Source organism: Diadema antillarum, unplaced genomic scaffold (genome assembly GCF_040938485.1).
Source record: "Diadema antillarum isolate AM-2024a unplaced genomic scaffold, OU_Dant_1.0 scf00000019, whole genome shotgun sequence".
NCBI classification, from domain to species: domain Eukaryota; kingdom Metazoa; phylum Echinodermata; class Echinoidea; order Diadematoida; family Diadematidae; genus Diadema; species Diadema antillarum.
The window spans coordinates 3,013,397-3,030,015 of record NW_027270908.1 but is presented as its reverse complement, the minus strand read 5'-3'; the positions used below and the strand labels follow the sequence as shown (position 1 = coordinate 3,030,015).

The following is a 16,619-nucleotide window of genomic DNA, read 5'->3' as shown; positions in this document are numbered from 1 at the left end:
GATTTAATGTAGCTTTGTATGAACAAGGAAAAATCAGACGAGTAAATTCATAAAAATTTGGGGAAAATTGGACACAATCTCATGAAAAATTAAGAATATTGTATATAATTATGTCAGAGAGTACGACGAATTGGCAGATCTCCGCAATGCAGGTTTGGAGCACCCGTATTTTTTTCTACATTTTTTCCATTAATTTTCTTTTTTTTTTCTCAAATATTTTAGTAAAGAAAGAACGTTTTTATCCGCTGAAGAGAACAAGCAAGTACACGTCATGACTCTTACTACATACGAAGAACACTTCTGAGAAAACATTTTTACAGGAAAAAAACTTAAACTTGGTGAATTTCTGTGTACAAACTAAGTGGAGAGATGATAGACACCTACATCACAGATTTGCCAGTTTGTCTTCTTCTCTAAACTTTAGCATTTCATAACTTTTTAATGTATTTTTACGACTTTTCTGCTTTCATACAAATACTAATATCAGCATGGAATTTCCCTTTAACGTTAAATTGTACTTTGGTTTCAAATACATTGTAATCCACTGAGTAAGAACACACAAAATGAGGATGGTGCTTGTTTCATCACAATAAGATGTAAATGATATTAAGTACCGTGTACCTATTGTCATCATTTTCATTGTCAGTAAACGGTGCCACTTCTCAAAATTTAGACGTTGCTTATACAGTTTTTAATCGTTTTCACAGTGACTGTCAAAACTGCCTGTGTGCCGGTTTACCAATGTGTTCAAGTTTATGGATATGTTATTTCCATGGATCTGTATGACAAAGAGTTTTTCAGTCAAGCTGTTGCTTTCAGATAAATGTCAATACTCAGAATTCAGATGTTATGAATTTTTGCTACGTTTACCATGCCATAGACAATCTGTCGCAAACAACCTTGTAGTTGGAAAGGTGTGCACACAATTTATGTATGTAAGTAAATGGGTCTTTCGGCGGGTGAAAAAGGGGGTAAGAATATCAACATCAGGTAGATATATGTTATCTGATCAGTTCTGGCGTTCGCCCACGCAGATAGGGTAGTATGTGCTGGGAAGACGCAGTAGACGTTAGGATCAAGTATGGCGTGCTGAGGGTATTACGACCGCCGCTGTCTGTAGAGCTACCACAGCCTCTCATGTATCATGCGGTGTCAGCCCTGCAAGCATCGCTTGCTAAATGAGCCGCCGCGACCTACGGCACCGGATGGCTACAAACGCCACGACAGGTACTTCATCACTCGTACCAGGTCGCGCCGCTATATACCTCGGCAGGGCGAATTTGTGAGCCGCTGCGACACAAATGGCTTTCCGTAGATAAATGTAATATTCAACGCTCCATCTTCTATTGCACCTGGTGCGTTGAGCGCATCTTCGGCCGGAGAGGAATGATAGTCTTTGCTTAGAGACTTCTTTCCCCGTTTTCCAATTCAACGGCGATTTGCGCTCTGTCAGTGTTTACGTATCCAACGCCAGCTAACATGGCGAATGCGAGTAATCTGAAATGAGCCTGCATGAGTTATGCTTGCAAATGTTATACTTTCAAATCAAGATATACAATAGTTATGTAGAAAACAAAGAGTAGAGCAGATGCAGTAAATTGACTGGATTTAGAATTCCGGCATTTCGGAGCTACGTTTGAATTCTCCGTGTGATATCACACATACATCTTTCACAACATAGCACGGGCTTTGTACTATTGTAGTTGGGAACCGTGGCAAAAAGTCCAATTTACTAGTGATGTTAAGATTTAAACGCGTGCTTTTACCGTAACGACATATTTTCGATATTTGATAGCGGAAATCTTGGTTTTTCATGCATTAGCGATCGCTATGTCGGGCAAGCCTCAAGAGAGTTTTCTTCTTGTCAGGAATTACATTTATCATAAGATGAAAATAAAATCTAAAAAAGGAACACCCTGCAATGGAAAACCAGTACCAAATCCACAGAGCATGCTTAGCCGCAAGCTACGAACAGAAGACAAGAGTTAAAACAGGTCTGCGGCAGTACGCTGCTGTCCGAACTCGCAATGGTCGAGTGGGCTTGGCGAAATTTCGGCCGCTTGACAGCGATAATAAATGCATGAGCCAACATTATCCCGCCACGCCTCGCGCGAGCAAGACTTCATAATTCTTGCATAGACCACGTTCTGAATATTTTACGGGCTATTACAGAACAGATAGAGAGACGGGTCATCTCAGCAAGCTATGACATGTTTAAGGTGGGAACTCCCGGGTCACAGGTAGTTGTGTGCCTTTAACGAAGCATTAAAGGCAAATTCTGTACCAAGTTCAAGTTAACTTTAGTACATAGAGTAAAATTAGACGAAAACAATGTTAAATGTGTTATCAGATATAAAAGTGGAGAGTTTGTGCACAAAATATCAATAAAATCGTGTTGTTGCTTTTCGTCGATGATTTGCAACCTTTTTTTTCGCGAAAAGTCGGTGTTGCTAGGTTATTGTAAGACTACCAAGAAAAGAAAAAATGCAAAGAATATTCCGATGTCTAATTCTTATAGACTTTCTGCCAAAGGACCCTCGGCGATGATTTTTGTACATAATTCAATTAGACTTGTGAAGTGATACTATCAAGATCTCTACCACTGTGAATTTGTCGTTGAAAACTAATTTCACTGATTTTGAGAGAGCATGATGGGAAAACTTAAAAACACATAACTTTCTCCTTTTGGGAGTGGCTTATTTGGTGAGATCTCTACTACTGCATTGATCTTACTTTGCTGTAGATTTAAGGAATCATAGTATTATTCGAACGTAGTATGGACGTGCACTTTAATATATAAGTATATAATATATATATATATATATATATATATATATATATATATATATATATATATATACATGTATGTAACTGCATAATGTTGAACACACGAACACAAACCTGCATGCTATATAAAAGAACTATGGATAGCGATAGACTGATAGAGATTATGAAATCCATTAGTTTATGAGTATTACATGAGAAGAGGTGCAATTATGTCCACTGAAGAACAATGCACAGAGCGAGATAGATAAGAAGATTCATACTGTACACTCATATCAAAACGTAAGGCGAGTACAGTTCACACGATATGAGCAAAGCCAAACTTCGTGTTAGACGTGGTGCGGTATAGCCGCGTTCCCCTTTACCCATCGTTTCATGTCCTACTTAAGATCTCGAGAAGACGTTGATCTTTGTGGTTTCAGAAAGATAATAATGACTCGTCTAGACAGCGCAATAGAACCATCGATCAGCTGTGAGATGGAGGAGACTTATCATCCAGATCTTTCGAGAAGCCTCCGTGAGAAATCGTATACTGGATGGATCTAGTACAGATACGAAAAGTAAAATAAGTAGATCCTACACTGTGGAACCAGCTGGTAGGATAAATTTTGTTTAAAGTACATCCCGCTTCATATTCAATTTGACATTAATAAACAGAATCAAAGTAAATATGACGGGAGTTTCATCTAAAAATTGAACCTAAACAAAAATACCACATTTTTGTATGAAAATACTGACATTGGTGGCAATCAAATATGCAAATTAGATGAGCTGATGACGTCATTAATTCGCACTTCTCCCATTAACCTGGATATGGGCACAAACCTTGATTATTTTCATGACATGAAAAGACTTAGTTGCATAGTTTAAATCCAGTAAATGTCGGTTTTCCATAACCCAGCAATGATGGGGGAAGGGGTTGTAGTTGCTAATTTACCGAACTATAAGCAATGTTAAGCGCGTGATCTTCATTTCATAATACATTTCGTTTTTGGTCTGGACAAACAGAACTCTGATTTGTGTCGGATGTTTAAGAAACTTCGACCTTTTTAATTTTTTTTACTCCTTATTGACATCAAAGTCGATTTGAGCATGAAGTATCTTTTTTTTTTTTTGCACTTCAGTATTGATCAGCTCTACACAGAAAAATACTCATATCAACATTTTGGAATATAGTAAAAGAGCCGGTGGATGCTGGGGGCCGCTGGCGCGATGGGGGGGGGGGGGGGGGGAGAGGGCCAACATCTTGGAACCAAGGGTAAAAGGAAAAACGCAAATTAAGTGTGACGGTGCCTTGACGTCGCGTATAAAGCAGTGGTCAGCAACCTTACTGTCCAGCGACACCTTGTTGCGTGCGAGTGCGGGGCTGGTAGATATGAGAAGCTAAACCCAGCAGTAAAGGTTTCCATCAACATCAATTCTTAAAAGATACCTGTGAATTGTTTAAAAGGTCTGCCTCGATGACCACCTGTGTCCTAACATCTTCACTAATAGGTCCCCTCAGGATTCTCCTGTCTTTTTTTTTTCAACCTGAAATGCAGATGCGACGATGATACATGCCATTCTGCTTTCTACTTATTGTATGCTAGTTCAGGAATCAATACTGGGCCAAGATACATACAAGTTGACTGATACATGACTGTTGTTTGATTTTCTGACATAATATCTGATTGCATAATCAATGATTGCTTATTTGTATGCAACACGGCCATGGCCACTTGTATAAATGTAATCAAGTAACATTTCAGTGTCATGTTTCTGTCTCTTTGATTTGTTAAAAATGTTTGCACATAATCTGGGTAGTGTCTGACAATTTTGCTACCACTGATCTTAAAGTTTACCCTCTCTCTCTCTCTCTCTCTCTCTCTCTCTCGCTCCTACAGCATATTGATGATTGGTCATTCGACATCTTCTCCTTGGATACTGAGAGTGACGGCCACGCCCTAAAATGCCTAGCAACCGAGGTGTTATCGCGGTACGACCTCCCCACTAAATTCAAGGTAAGTGTTTATTACATCAAAGTGCAGGCAAAATTGCTTTATGACGGGAGAGGAAGATTCAACGGCTTCTTCTAACATGTGGAGGCATCACTTTCATAGTAATTCTTATGGAGGAAAAAGTCACTGTCAAAACAGTGGTGTTACGGTTTGAAGGAATATACTTAGCTCGGACATCTTTTTTATAGTAACGCTTGGAAGCTCGTACAGTTTGTAATACTTGTTTGCGACTGTGTCTCCTTATGTCTCAGTGTCAGTGGCACAAAGGTATGAGAAAAAGTGAAAACATTACTCATGTTGCTTCACATTCATGAAAGATTCCGAATGTTCTTCTTCTTTTTAAGTTCTTTTTCGCATAACAGAGGTTTGGCTCATTCAGGAGTAGCTATGATAACTTTTGTAATGAATCTCACCTGGAAGAGGAAGAGAAGAATCAGGTGTACAATGGTCGATTCACCGCCCGGTAGTCAGGCCAAAGGCATCCACGAAAGTAGATACAAATCGTTGAATTGATTCTCCGAGACCGAGATCTCTGATTCGAGCGCGGTGTGGCTTAAAACGCATCTGTGTTGATCAACCCGGTTTTAGGAGAGACTTCCGGATTAAGGAGGTTGACTATAGGTATTCCTGAAGGCACACAGAACGCTCCAAACATGATACAGAACGGTTACATCGACTTGCTGCCGGTGAAACACCTGCAATGTTATTTCTGGAAGGTTCTTATACAGCTTGCTTTGATCTGGCTTCTTTAGTAGTCCAAGATGATTCGTAGTGATGAAAAAGATGAATTAGAAAAGCAATGAATGAATGCCATTTTATTTGGTACGAGGAGTTGTAGGTTTAATTCCAAGTGTTATGAGTTAAGGTTTGGTTCGTCATTGGCGCGCTAGTTTCATGCTCTTACTGACGTTTCGACTCCCAAGACTTCATAACTTCCTTACAAGCACTGAAAACCAACACCAATATCAAATAGAAACTTACAAAGCCAAAAATGAGATACGTTGTCTTTTAGAAAAGCCCGCTATTTAGCAGACATCTAGAGACTCTAAGTTATATTGCTCCCTAAGTTGATACAAGGCAAAAGCGATGTTGAACAATTGTTGAAGGATGACCTTTCCATTAAAAAAAAACAAAAAACATCCCTAATCTGGACATCTAACAGCTCGGTAGAAATAGGACGACGAAAAGGATGATGTGGCTACTCGATTGGTCATCACAAGTTGGTCATCTGCGGCTTTGGGTTTGGCAGCCCGGTATTTGATTTGCTCGCGACAATGTACTTTGCCCATATGTACAAATATTGATAAAATTACCGCCCTCCTTCGGTGGTCCGCCGAACAAATCCGTCTGTACGTCTCCTTTAATGTGTGCGCACTGACATCGACTTCATCACACGCCTCTACGATGGCGGGCCCCTAATTGTGGATATGTCTAAGAGTCATGGAAAGATTGGGAGGGGGTGCATGAGGTACGTTGAAGATATACGAGCTTCTCAAACTCGAATGGCGTCAACAATTTTGGTAGGAAGGAAATAACAAGCCCGTCTGTTTACCCCTTCCATTATTTATACCCCGCTTCTGTCACTGCGTAAATGCGGAAATTTATTCCAAAGAGTCTGGCATTTATGTGACATGCTCGCAAGAGGGCGTAGCAATCATCATTGTTGAAACTTCGCTGTTAATCTGTGCCACTTTTTGTATTCTTTTCACTGTCGTCTGCTATGAGTGCTGTCTCACTCTCTTCCTTACCAAATCTCGCGTTTTTAAAGAGAGACTGAGATTTATTTTTCTTCCCGTTTATCTGTGACTTGTCTGTCAATGGCATCATGCACTCCTTATCTGTAGGATAGGACTGCACTTCCCTTTGTGTTGTTTCGTCAACTGCAATCCCACATGTAGAATGAAATTATTGTAAAATACACGATTTTATAACGCTATGACCTGCGTGATTATTATACCCAAACATTGTGGAGATTCCAAATTTTATGACATTTGAAAGAGTCGAATTGCTGGCGATCTACTCGCGGTCATTTTTATTTTATGTTATCAAATCCGTTTGCTTTGATTCTATTTTCCATCTATGTTTCTTCCATCAGGAACTTTCTGTAATCACTTAGTTTCCTTCTACCGATCCCCATCACCCTGTCACCTGTCTTGCTCCAATCCCACATCACTCACACCAGCTCCTCCGAATTACAGAACATCTCATCTCGAGATGTGATATCACATCCACAAGCCTTACATCACCCCCCCCCCCATCCTCCTTTCCGCTTCCCGCTCATTCGGCCATGCCCTTTTGAGCGCTCAAGTTGTCAATCCCATCTTCAGTAACAGACGGCTGATCAAATATGGCCCCGCAAACCGTCCAAATATGAGATGTCGTAAAATATAGACCCCACTCTCTATCTTTTTTTCTTTCTTATTCCGTCATCCAGCGGTCCCTACCGGCAGAAAGCCCATATGAGAGATCCGGGGACATGTTGAAATCTTGACCGGGCACGGTCTGTTTGTGGGAGAAACATGAGAGTGGTCTTGTTTATGCAGTGCCTTTTAGATCGATGCCAGATGTAGATGACAGCTTTTTGTATCACGAATCGATCGGTAATTAGGTTTGAAAGCATTACCCTTGTGGCTACACAAAGCTATGCCGCGACTCTGACAGACATCGCATCTTGTTGTCGAGCGAGTATCGCTTGAAGTTCGGCCCGTTCGATCGATTCATTTCCTGTTGATTTCTCCTTGCTCGTTCATTGATACACCCGTCTTACGCTTTGCAGAAATTTGTTATGTCAACTATGGTTTTTGACGTGATTTTAAGTTCAAGTTCCGATTCTTGCTGTTCGCCACAGTTTCAGTCGAGCAGGTCTCGAAAGTCAGCGTGAGAGAAGATTATTACAACTGGGGCGTAGAGCAGCGTCATTCATCATTTGTAAAACGACTCACATTCTTGAAAAGGCCAAAGTGGGTTTTGCATGCGGCAAGACTGGAAATACATGATTAGAATATGAATTCCCGCTCTAATTGTACAATGGAATATGTACAGTCGTGAGGCGTGCAGATTGCGCCGTAGATGCATGAACTGTTGTATTCTTCTCTGATGCTGTTATTACAGTCTGTTTCATTGTTAAATCATGGTTGTGGTTTTCGTTAAGGAAAGTACTGCAATGTTGCAATTTTTCTTCTCTTTTTTAACGAGGGAAAATTTAATGTGATTAGGTTTTAATCATAACGGCAAAAAAAGTCCGTGATTAAGGTGATTCGATGAGAACCAAACCTTTTCTTTCCGTCACGAATAATCTTCGCTAGAAAGGGCAGAGGAAGATCTGGAGGATTTGCAACCGGAGGAGGGGGGGGGGGGGGGGGAGGGGGTAGGGTTCAAGGGATTGCTCAATAAGCCATTGCGAGAAGAGGTTTATGAAAGAGGACTAGCTGTTGTTTGCTTCCTTCCTTTGAGTTTCTTCCACCCCTCCCACTGCCATCACCGCCACCACCTATGGTCTAGTATTTGCCAGCTCTCTGTCTTGTTAGTTAACTGACTTTCCTCTCAAACAGTTTTTTTTTCTCTTCCTTTCTCCTTGCTCTCTCCCTGAATGTAAGCGAATCCAAATCCAATAGACACAAATTTTCCCTCGACCCACACCGAGAGATCGAGTGGAAGATCGTCGGCTTTGATTTGATATTTCCCCCCAACAGTCCACCAGGTGCGATAGCGACTACTTGGCCGTTAAGTACCGGCTCGGATTTCATCTTCTCCCGGCTTGAATCTTGCCTGCCCCGCGCAACTCTACACGTGGTTTTCCATCCTCGTGTTTGTCCTACTTCTAAAGATTTGAGCCGTCGGGGGTTTGAATTCTGAGGCTGGGATCCGTCGCTACGTCTTCAGTAGACTACTCGGGATCCGTTTCATGAAAACCTTAGGAGAGACTTTTCGTTCCTAAGACACACTTATGAGAGACATCATGAAATGGATTTGAAAATCTCTCATAGCTACGAGCGACTTTGAATATTATGAGATTTATGTAAGGACATTTATGTGATGACCTCATGAAACGGACCCTTGGTCTCATACGTGTCAACCTCTTTACGTTGCTGACATTACAGTGAATAGTTCGTGTGGTACCATAGAACCAATTTCGTGGGATGCTATGGGTTTCCTGGTTAAAAAAGTAGGACCGGAGTCAAAGAGGTCACGAATTCTTTTTTCGACGAGGTATTTTGCAAGCATTGTAGTCGCCATGTTGCAAGATTCTGACAAAATGATAGCGAAGCCTCGACGTAAGGCTATGCGGCTTCAGAGCGTTTGCTATCTACTTTAGATCACGAAACATTTACGACATTACTGTGGTAGACTGTATTTGCGATGTTTCTTTATAGCCAGGCTGATGGTATGACTTTGCTGATACAGTCTGACAAACAGTCCAAATGTAACTTTTTTTGTCTTATTTGGACGCATATCCCGTTTGTTGTCTGCTAAAATAGCTCTTGTGTGTATTATACGTGTATGATATCAGGGAAGTGTTAGAGAAGGACAAAAAAACAAGAGTCCCTTCTTTGTACCCATGCTCCGTGCGGCCGAGAAGTTACGCGCTCTATAAATTGATTTGACAAAAGACAGCATTTCCGTTTAAGTATGCATCATTCCTCAATCACAAAAAAAAAAAACCGAGCGAGCAGCAGTTCGCTGTACCTTTCAACATTATCGGCAGCAATCGTTTAGTGTGCAGAGAACGTGACACTTGAACAAAAATCGTTGAAAAATAGTAATGATCTAACCGAGAAAGTGAACGCAGAAACACGCATTAGCCAATCACATACTCAGAGAGATTTCACATTCAGGTACTTAACTTGGCGAACAAAATTCTGCACAAATGTGCGCAAGATGGTTAAATGTTAACTTGTTATAACATATTGGCATTCCTTTTGTCAGTCCTATAGGGTAAAGATAATAAGAGGATCTCTAATAAAAAAAAAAGATAGGATTCATTCCGGAACATATTACCAGAAAGTTCCATACAGGATTTCAACAATTCCTCTGATATACAGCTTAAAATTGTTAAAATCAAGAACCGCTTCTTTGGTCTCCATCATCTTGTCCATGTCAAAATCTACGAAAGAGCGACTTGGAGCATGGATCATCAAAGCCAGTGGAATGCTAAGCATTCAATTGTCATTCCATAGAACCTACGCGTAAATTTGTGCAAATTGCGAAGAGATTCCACTCCTTCTCTTCATACACCTCCCTGATAAGATAAACGCGAGAAAGCGTACTGAGTAAATTCAAGTCAATTCAAACGCAATTCAAATGATAGTTTATTTTCAATAACACAATTTTATTTAATGAGACATATTCAAAGAAACAAAACATGCAATGTATTACAACAATGTATAATAAAATGTGCATAAACTTACGGAACTAATTGTTCAAAATAATTGCGTTATTGGAAAAGAGAGACCCATGCAAAAGACAAGCTTGTAGAAATGTGGGTCACTCAATACATCGAACTTACAATGACGAGAATGTAGTCTCCGGTAATATTGTATCTGTCATGCCGTGTTACTCGGCCCTGGTGTGATACAGTCGCTGCATGTCCTTTTTCTTCAGACATTTGTGAACATTACTGGGCATCGTGGACCAAGTCAGGCTCTGCCAATATAAAGTAACGAATAACCGTAATTTTACTCCACACACTGCTGTCCACTGGATTCGAGTTAAGCCAATTGTACGACAAATTGCACAAATTAAATGCTTCCTCCACTTTGAGGGAACGAATCTAAAATCTGCTGCGCAGAGACAGTTATTTTGGACATGAAGTGCGTCCAAGTAATACTTCTTGATCGCTACTCCTCTGAGGTACCTATAAACATTACCATCAGGTTGGCGTTCTGGAGCCGTTATCAGAGGTATTGCGAATAACTTGGTGACAGTAGAAAAAATACGTGTTTCTAGATAGCCCCGCACGATCTAGTCTGTCCCTTCCCTACAGCCTGGCTGCTGTTCACTGTACTCACATGCAGCTCATACAAACAAAATAATGAACAATCAAATTCAACCACATAAGCGGGGATGATGTTCGTTATTTCAAAGGTTCGTTGATCCCATAATGAAACGATCATGCGTACTAACGAACTCTCGGAATTACGAACCTTATTTCGTTTTCCGATTAACAAACGTTTGTTTGTTTGTTTGTTTATTTTCATTTTCGAGCTAAGGAATCTTCGTTATGACCGAATCTTTGGAGTAAGGAATCGTATCTAAAATTCGGATTAACGAACCTTTGGAATAACAACCCGTGTTCGTTTTCGGAATAAAGGAACTAGGGAATAACGTATTGTAACTCATAAGCGATCACTTCCTACTGGGAACCTTTATAGACAGCTTCGCAAAAAGGAGCGCTGAAAATATTTGTCTTGCTGAATGACGCAAGTGCTGCGGTGGGACCCGAATCTGAAACCTTCTCGTGGAAGTGAATCCAGTAGAACGCGACACCTGCTTACGGCACCTCCTCTCCTAATACGGGTTGACACGAGTAATTTTTTACGTTTAGCCGCAGCTTGAGGGTCAGATGAAGAAGTCGTTTCTTCGCTGAAAGTGTAATGAGACATTGCAGAAAAACGTCCCGACCAACAGGTCTGTGAGCCATTTGGCAATTCTCTGTATCACGTTAAGCAATATCAAACTACGAACTATTATTGTTATTGTTGATTAGTGTGATCACTGGTGATTTTATGATGTTGATGAATAAGGGAGAGACCATCAGAACAAAAGTATTGTCTGTAGCGAACGTAATCGATGATTTCATTACATTTTTCTTTTATTTTGTTTATTTCAAAATGATGATTTCCAAATGATGATTTATATACGTCTATTTCTCTAGTATTCAATTGTTTCTTTATTTCCCTGTTCGTTTACTCATGACACTTCATGACACTTCTTTCAGGGCCCGCTCCTTAATGAACCCTCCTTGTGTCCTACCGACGGCAAACCGGGTGCTGTTCGTTATTCCGAAGGTTCATTGATCAGAAAATGAAGAGAAGATGCGTAGTATCGAGCCTTCGGAATTACGAACTTTATTTCATTTTCGGGTTGATGAACCTTCTGTATAAAGAACCTTTTTCTTTCATTTTCGGATTGACGAACCTTCGAACATGTCGAAGTAACGAACCTTCGGAAAAACAAACCTTTGGAATAATGAACCCTATTTCATTTTTTTGGATAAACGAACCTTCGGGATAACGGTCTATTTAGTGGCAAAACAAGGCCGCAAATGCGCCTTTAAACCTAACACATACACACGAATATACACGGACACAATCACACACGCAAACACACACACCGTCACACACGCAAATACACACCACACAGACGTAGACACTTAGATACCCCATGGGACAAATCATAAGTACTCTCCTGCGCTCTGGATTTATACGAAAGTAGCACGTGCGATGTACGTTACCCTTTACGACGGAGTGCTAGGTATGACAACTGTAACATGGAACGTGCTTGGCATGTACTTCGGCGCCATCTCTCGCGCCAAAGTAGAAAATGAATGACGTGAACAAGTGACGCGAGCCCATATTATGAAAATGGCTGTTAGTTTGCCATACTTTCCCTCATACACCATGTCTACAGTATTCTACCGATCAGATTAGAAATGACGCAAGCTTTGGAATGTCAAGTACATCTTAACAGAGCAACGCTAAATGTTGTGACGTTTAACTCGCTTGAGCTATATCGCCTGGCATAAATTCGAAGTTTATACTCACCGGCTGCCGCTTCAGCAAAAGTCAAAATTTCTCCAACAGCACAAATCGATCAGATATTAATAGTGTATCGATAGCATAATAGTTTTCAGATTTAAAATTCAAAGCATCTCAGACTAAATTGTTGGCAATACTAATTTAGACTTTTGTTTATTTCTCATTATAACCAAATTATGTCTTTTTGATTCTGCTTCACCCACTTCCTCAATAGACACCAAATAGCTTGCACGAGGGAAAATGTCTAGAAATGTCGTGATACATCAAAGATGCAGCTGTATTTGGTTTCCCGCCATTTTGACTAAGTACTTGCTCCTTCAGTGACAAGCAATGCAATCCGGCGCCTCTTGACATCCAATTTTCTTCGTATACAAATCTTCATAATTCTGCCTCAAATAGATGAATGAATGAGTGAGTGAATGTATGTATGAATGAACGAATGAATGAATGAATGAATGAATGAATGAATGGATGAATGAATGAATGAATGAATAAATAAATAAATAAATAAATAAATAAATAAATAAATAAATGAATAAATAAATAAATAAATGGATGCATGAATGAATGAATGAATGAATTTACAAACTTTCAAGTACAAATCACGCATGAATATAACAAAAATAGCCTCAAAACATAATCATATCGTAAAACTGCTTAGCTTAGAAAAACACACGCTTATTAATTATCTTGTGCATAATTTACAAGCCTTCATACACATGGATACATACTAAACAAGTAGCTAATTCCTATCTAAATGTATATAAAAAACAAATGATTTATATGTATGTATGTATATATATATATATATATATATATACATATATGTATATATTTACATTGACATTTATATTTATTTTTATATCAATATTTATATTAATATTTATATCAATATTTATATATTCTTTTTGTATGTCAATAACTAAAACTTTGTTCTCTATCTCTTTCTGTCTTTGCCTCATCTTCACCAGATTCCAAATTCAGTTCTCAGTGCTTTCCTGGATGCAATGGAGCTCGGCTACAGCAAGTACGGCAACCCTTACCACAACCTGCTCCACGCAGCTGACGTCACTCAGACGGTCCATCACATGCTGGCCCGCATGGGATTAGTTGTAAGTTGAAGCTTTGATAACAGAACAATATTGTTGTCAGCAATAACAGGAACAACAATAATCGTAATGATATTAATTAAAAAATATTGATGATAATCATAGTGATGACAATGAAACTACAATAACAGAGCAATATTATTGGCAACAACAGGAACAGCAATAATCGTAAAGATATTGATTAAGAGAATACTTATGATAATCATAGTAATGACAATGAATATATTCGTTACTATAACAGAATGATTCTAATAATTATAGTTATACACTGTATTGATAATGATAACAATTAAGCGATAATATATGCAAGTAGGATAACATATAACAATAATCAATGAAACATAACATAAATGATGATTATAGTTATGATAAAGCAGTAATGATGATATAAAATAATAATATTTATTATCATAAGAAGAAGAAAAAGAAGAAGAAAAAGAACAGCAACAACAACAACAAGTGCAGCATTACCGATGATAATGAGTGTAACTTTCAATACCATTGTCTCAAAGTAATAGTCTAATTTACGCGCGGCAACATTAAGCAGTGCGAGCACGGCTCTCTGAGAGACCCTTGCCATTAGTACTGGCCCCAGCACTTCCAGCAGGGACACATTTAAACTTCTAAGACAAGAGGAACATTGTGGGTAAAATAGTTTCTCCCGGGATATAATAATCGAAAAGATTTCAAACCTAAGATAGACTGAGCTAGAGACTACAATGGTATCTGAGTCCTAGATTGCATTACCTTTGAGTATGCCGCATGCTTATAAAGTGTGTCTTACTGCTGTTTGTTTGTTTGTATACTTGTATATATGTGTGTGTGTGTATATATATATATATATATATATATATATATAGAGAGAGAGAGAGAGAGAGAGAGAGAATTTTATGTATAGATAGATAGATAGATAGATATGCAGATATGTATATATATATTAATGTTTATAATCATTTTGATTTATTGGAGCAAACATAATTTCAATCGGTGGATATCATTCAAATTTCCACAACTTTGCAGTGTCCATAACTTATTAACGTTCGAAACCACTAATCAGACACAGTAGTGGTGGCATTAATCTTTGAAAAGCATGCGATGCATTAATAACAGACAGACTGACTGTGGGTACTACTGGTTAACCAGCAAATTCAACGCCCATGAAACGCCACAAATAGAATGAATCTCGCTAGAAGATAGCTTTTGCATGGGTGGGTTCCAGTGAATCGCCCGCTCCGCATTAGATGAACAGTATGTAAGTTTGTGATGGCGTTCATAGCCTCCATGAAACGTGTCCATATTGACTAAAGCGAATTGATGAATTGCCGGTGGCATGCAGCTACTGCCTATCGTTGTGAATTAAAGTAGATGAACTAAAGAATGACGAAAAAAAAATGAGTTAGGGAGAGGGGGAAAAACGGAAAGAAGAGCGATAAAATTCTCATCCTCAATCAATTACTACATTGATTACACTTGGAGAGAATTGTTTCGGCGCGAGTTTCCATGGCAACCACTACTTGGATTACCTAGCAACGCATGCGTAAATACGTGTAATCGGAGTCGGGTAGAATATAGAGGTGGCAGTAGCATGATTCTCTGTGTGATAGAGCTGGAGCCGTCGGTTTGCCACGGGCGCCTCGTGTGTTATCGAAACAGAACGAAGAGATAGATAGAGAGAGATAAAGAAGAGAGAGAGAGAAATAGACAGAGAGAAAGAGAGGTATAGAGAGAGAGGGATGAGACAGAGAACAGAAAATAATTAATGACAGCGCTTCTTTCGCGCAACGTTTTATTGAGCGTGTTGCATATAACTTCTAAATATGTGCATTTCAATCTTTATCCCATGCAGTAGGATTTGATTTCCCTCTCTTTTTCGTCGACAGTGTGAAATGCACGTCAATGTCAGATTTGTCTCTCCTAGGATGTGCACGGCTTTATCATTTGCTTCAGTCATTTATGTTTGTCGCATCTGACAGTGGGGTTAATACTGATTTCGTGACGTCACTTTTTAAGGCTGTCTGTATGTCGTCTTGATCGTATATACTACAGTCAAGATAAAAAGATATTTAGCATGACAAGAGAAAGGGGCGTAGTAGTTCTTTGCCTTTTGAAAGATACGTCAGTGTCGGCTTAAAAGGTGGTCAGGGGCGTGGTAATTTTTTTTTAACAATGTGGTATTTAATTTTCTTTCAGAGAACCTGTAAGAGTATTTCACTAAGTTTGTTCCTACTAAGATACTTTCCATTTCTTGTAATTGAGTTTGCTTTTGTGAAACATTACTGATGAATCAATTTCACCTGTACGTTCTGTGAAACACATAACTTAACATTAAAGAACCTCAATTGCCTAAGGATTCTTTTCGTTTTGAGGTCAATAGCAAATACATAAACATTCTCATTGATTTGACCTCTACTTTGCACTTACGCAAATGACAATCAAGACAATGACAATCATCTTTTTTTGGCATGTGCCTTATTTGGTATGGTGACGTTTTGTGACGCCCGGGTCGTCGGCAGAATTTGTGTGTATGTGTGTGTGTGTGTGCGGGGGGGGGGGGGGGGGGGGGCAAGTTACCCAATGCCGGTCTAATTGTGTGTGTTTGAGTTCATCCAGTGTTAAAATATTTTTTTTCTGTCTCCCACACTTGCTCAAATCCTCTCTCTCTCTCTCTGTTTCTCTCCTGACTTGCCGTCATCACAGCACTGGCTGACCGACCTCGAAATTCTCGCATCACTACTCGCAGCAATAATTCACGACTTTGAACACACGGGTACAACGAACGCGTTTCACGTCAATACAAGGTAAGCCAACCACGTGACCTGCATGACTGGAGGTCGGGTAAGCGATAAGGACACATTGTGCACGCTTGATTTAATGCGCTATTGATTGTCTCGTCTTGCAGGTCATGTGATTTTTTTTTTTTTCGCGCCAGACGAGAATAACGTCATTGACCAGAAACAAGCCAAAAACGACAC

The 16,619-nt window shown here is 39.5% G+C and overlaps 1 protein-coding gene across 1 annotated transcript in view; it reads left to right on the top strand.

Annotated features, from left to right (window-relative positions):
* LOC139728372 (dual specificity calcium/calmodulin-dependent 3',5'-cyclic nucleotide phosphodiesterase 1A-like) overlaps positions 1-16,619 on the top strand; it is a 79,991-nt gene that overhangs the window by 47,155 nt on the left and 16,217 nt on the right. Inside the window, exons 5-7 of the mRNA XM_071639318.1 lie at positions 4,668-4,784; positions 13,510-13,650; positions 16,345-16,445. Of these exons, the coding sequence (XP_071495419.1) occupies positions 4,668-4,784; positions 13,510-13,650; positions 16,345-16,445 (359 nt within the window). The remainder of the gene's footprint in view (positions 1-4,667; positions 4,785-13,509; positions 13,651-16,344; positions 16,446-16,619) is intronic.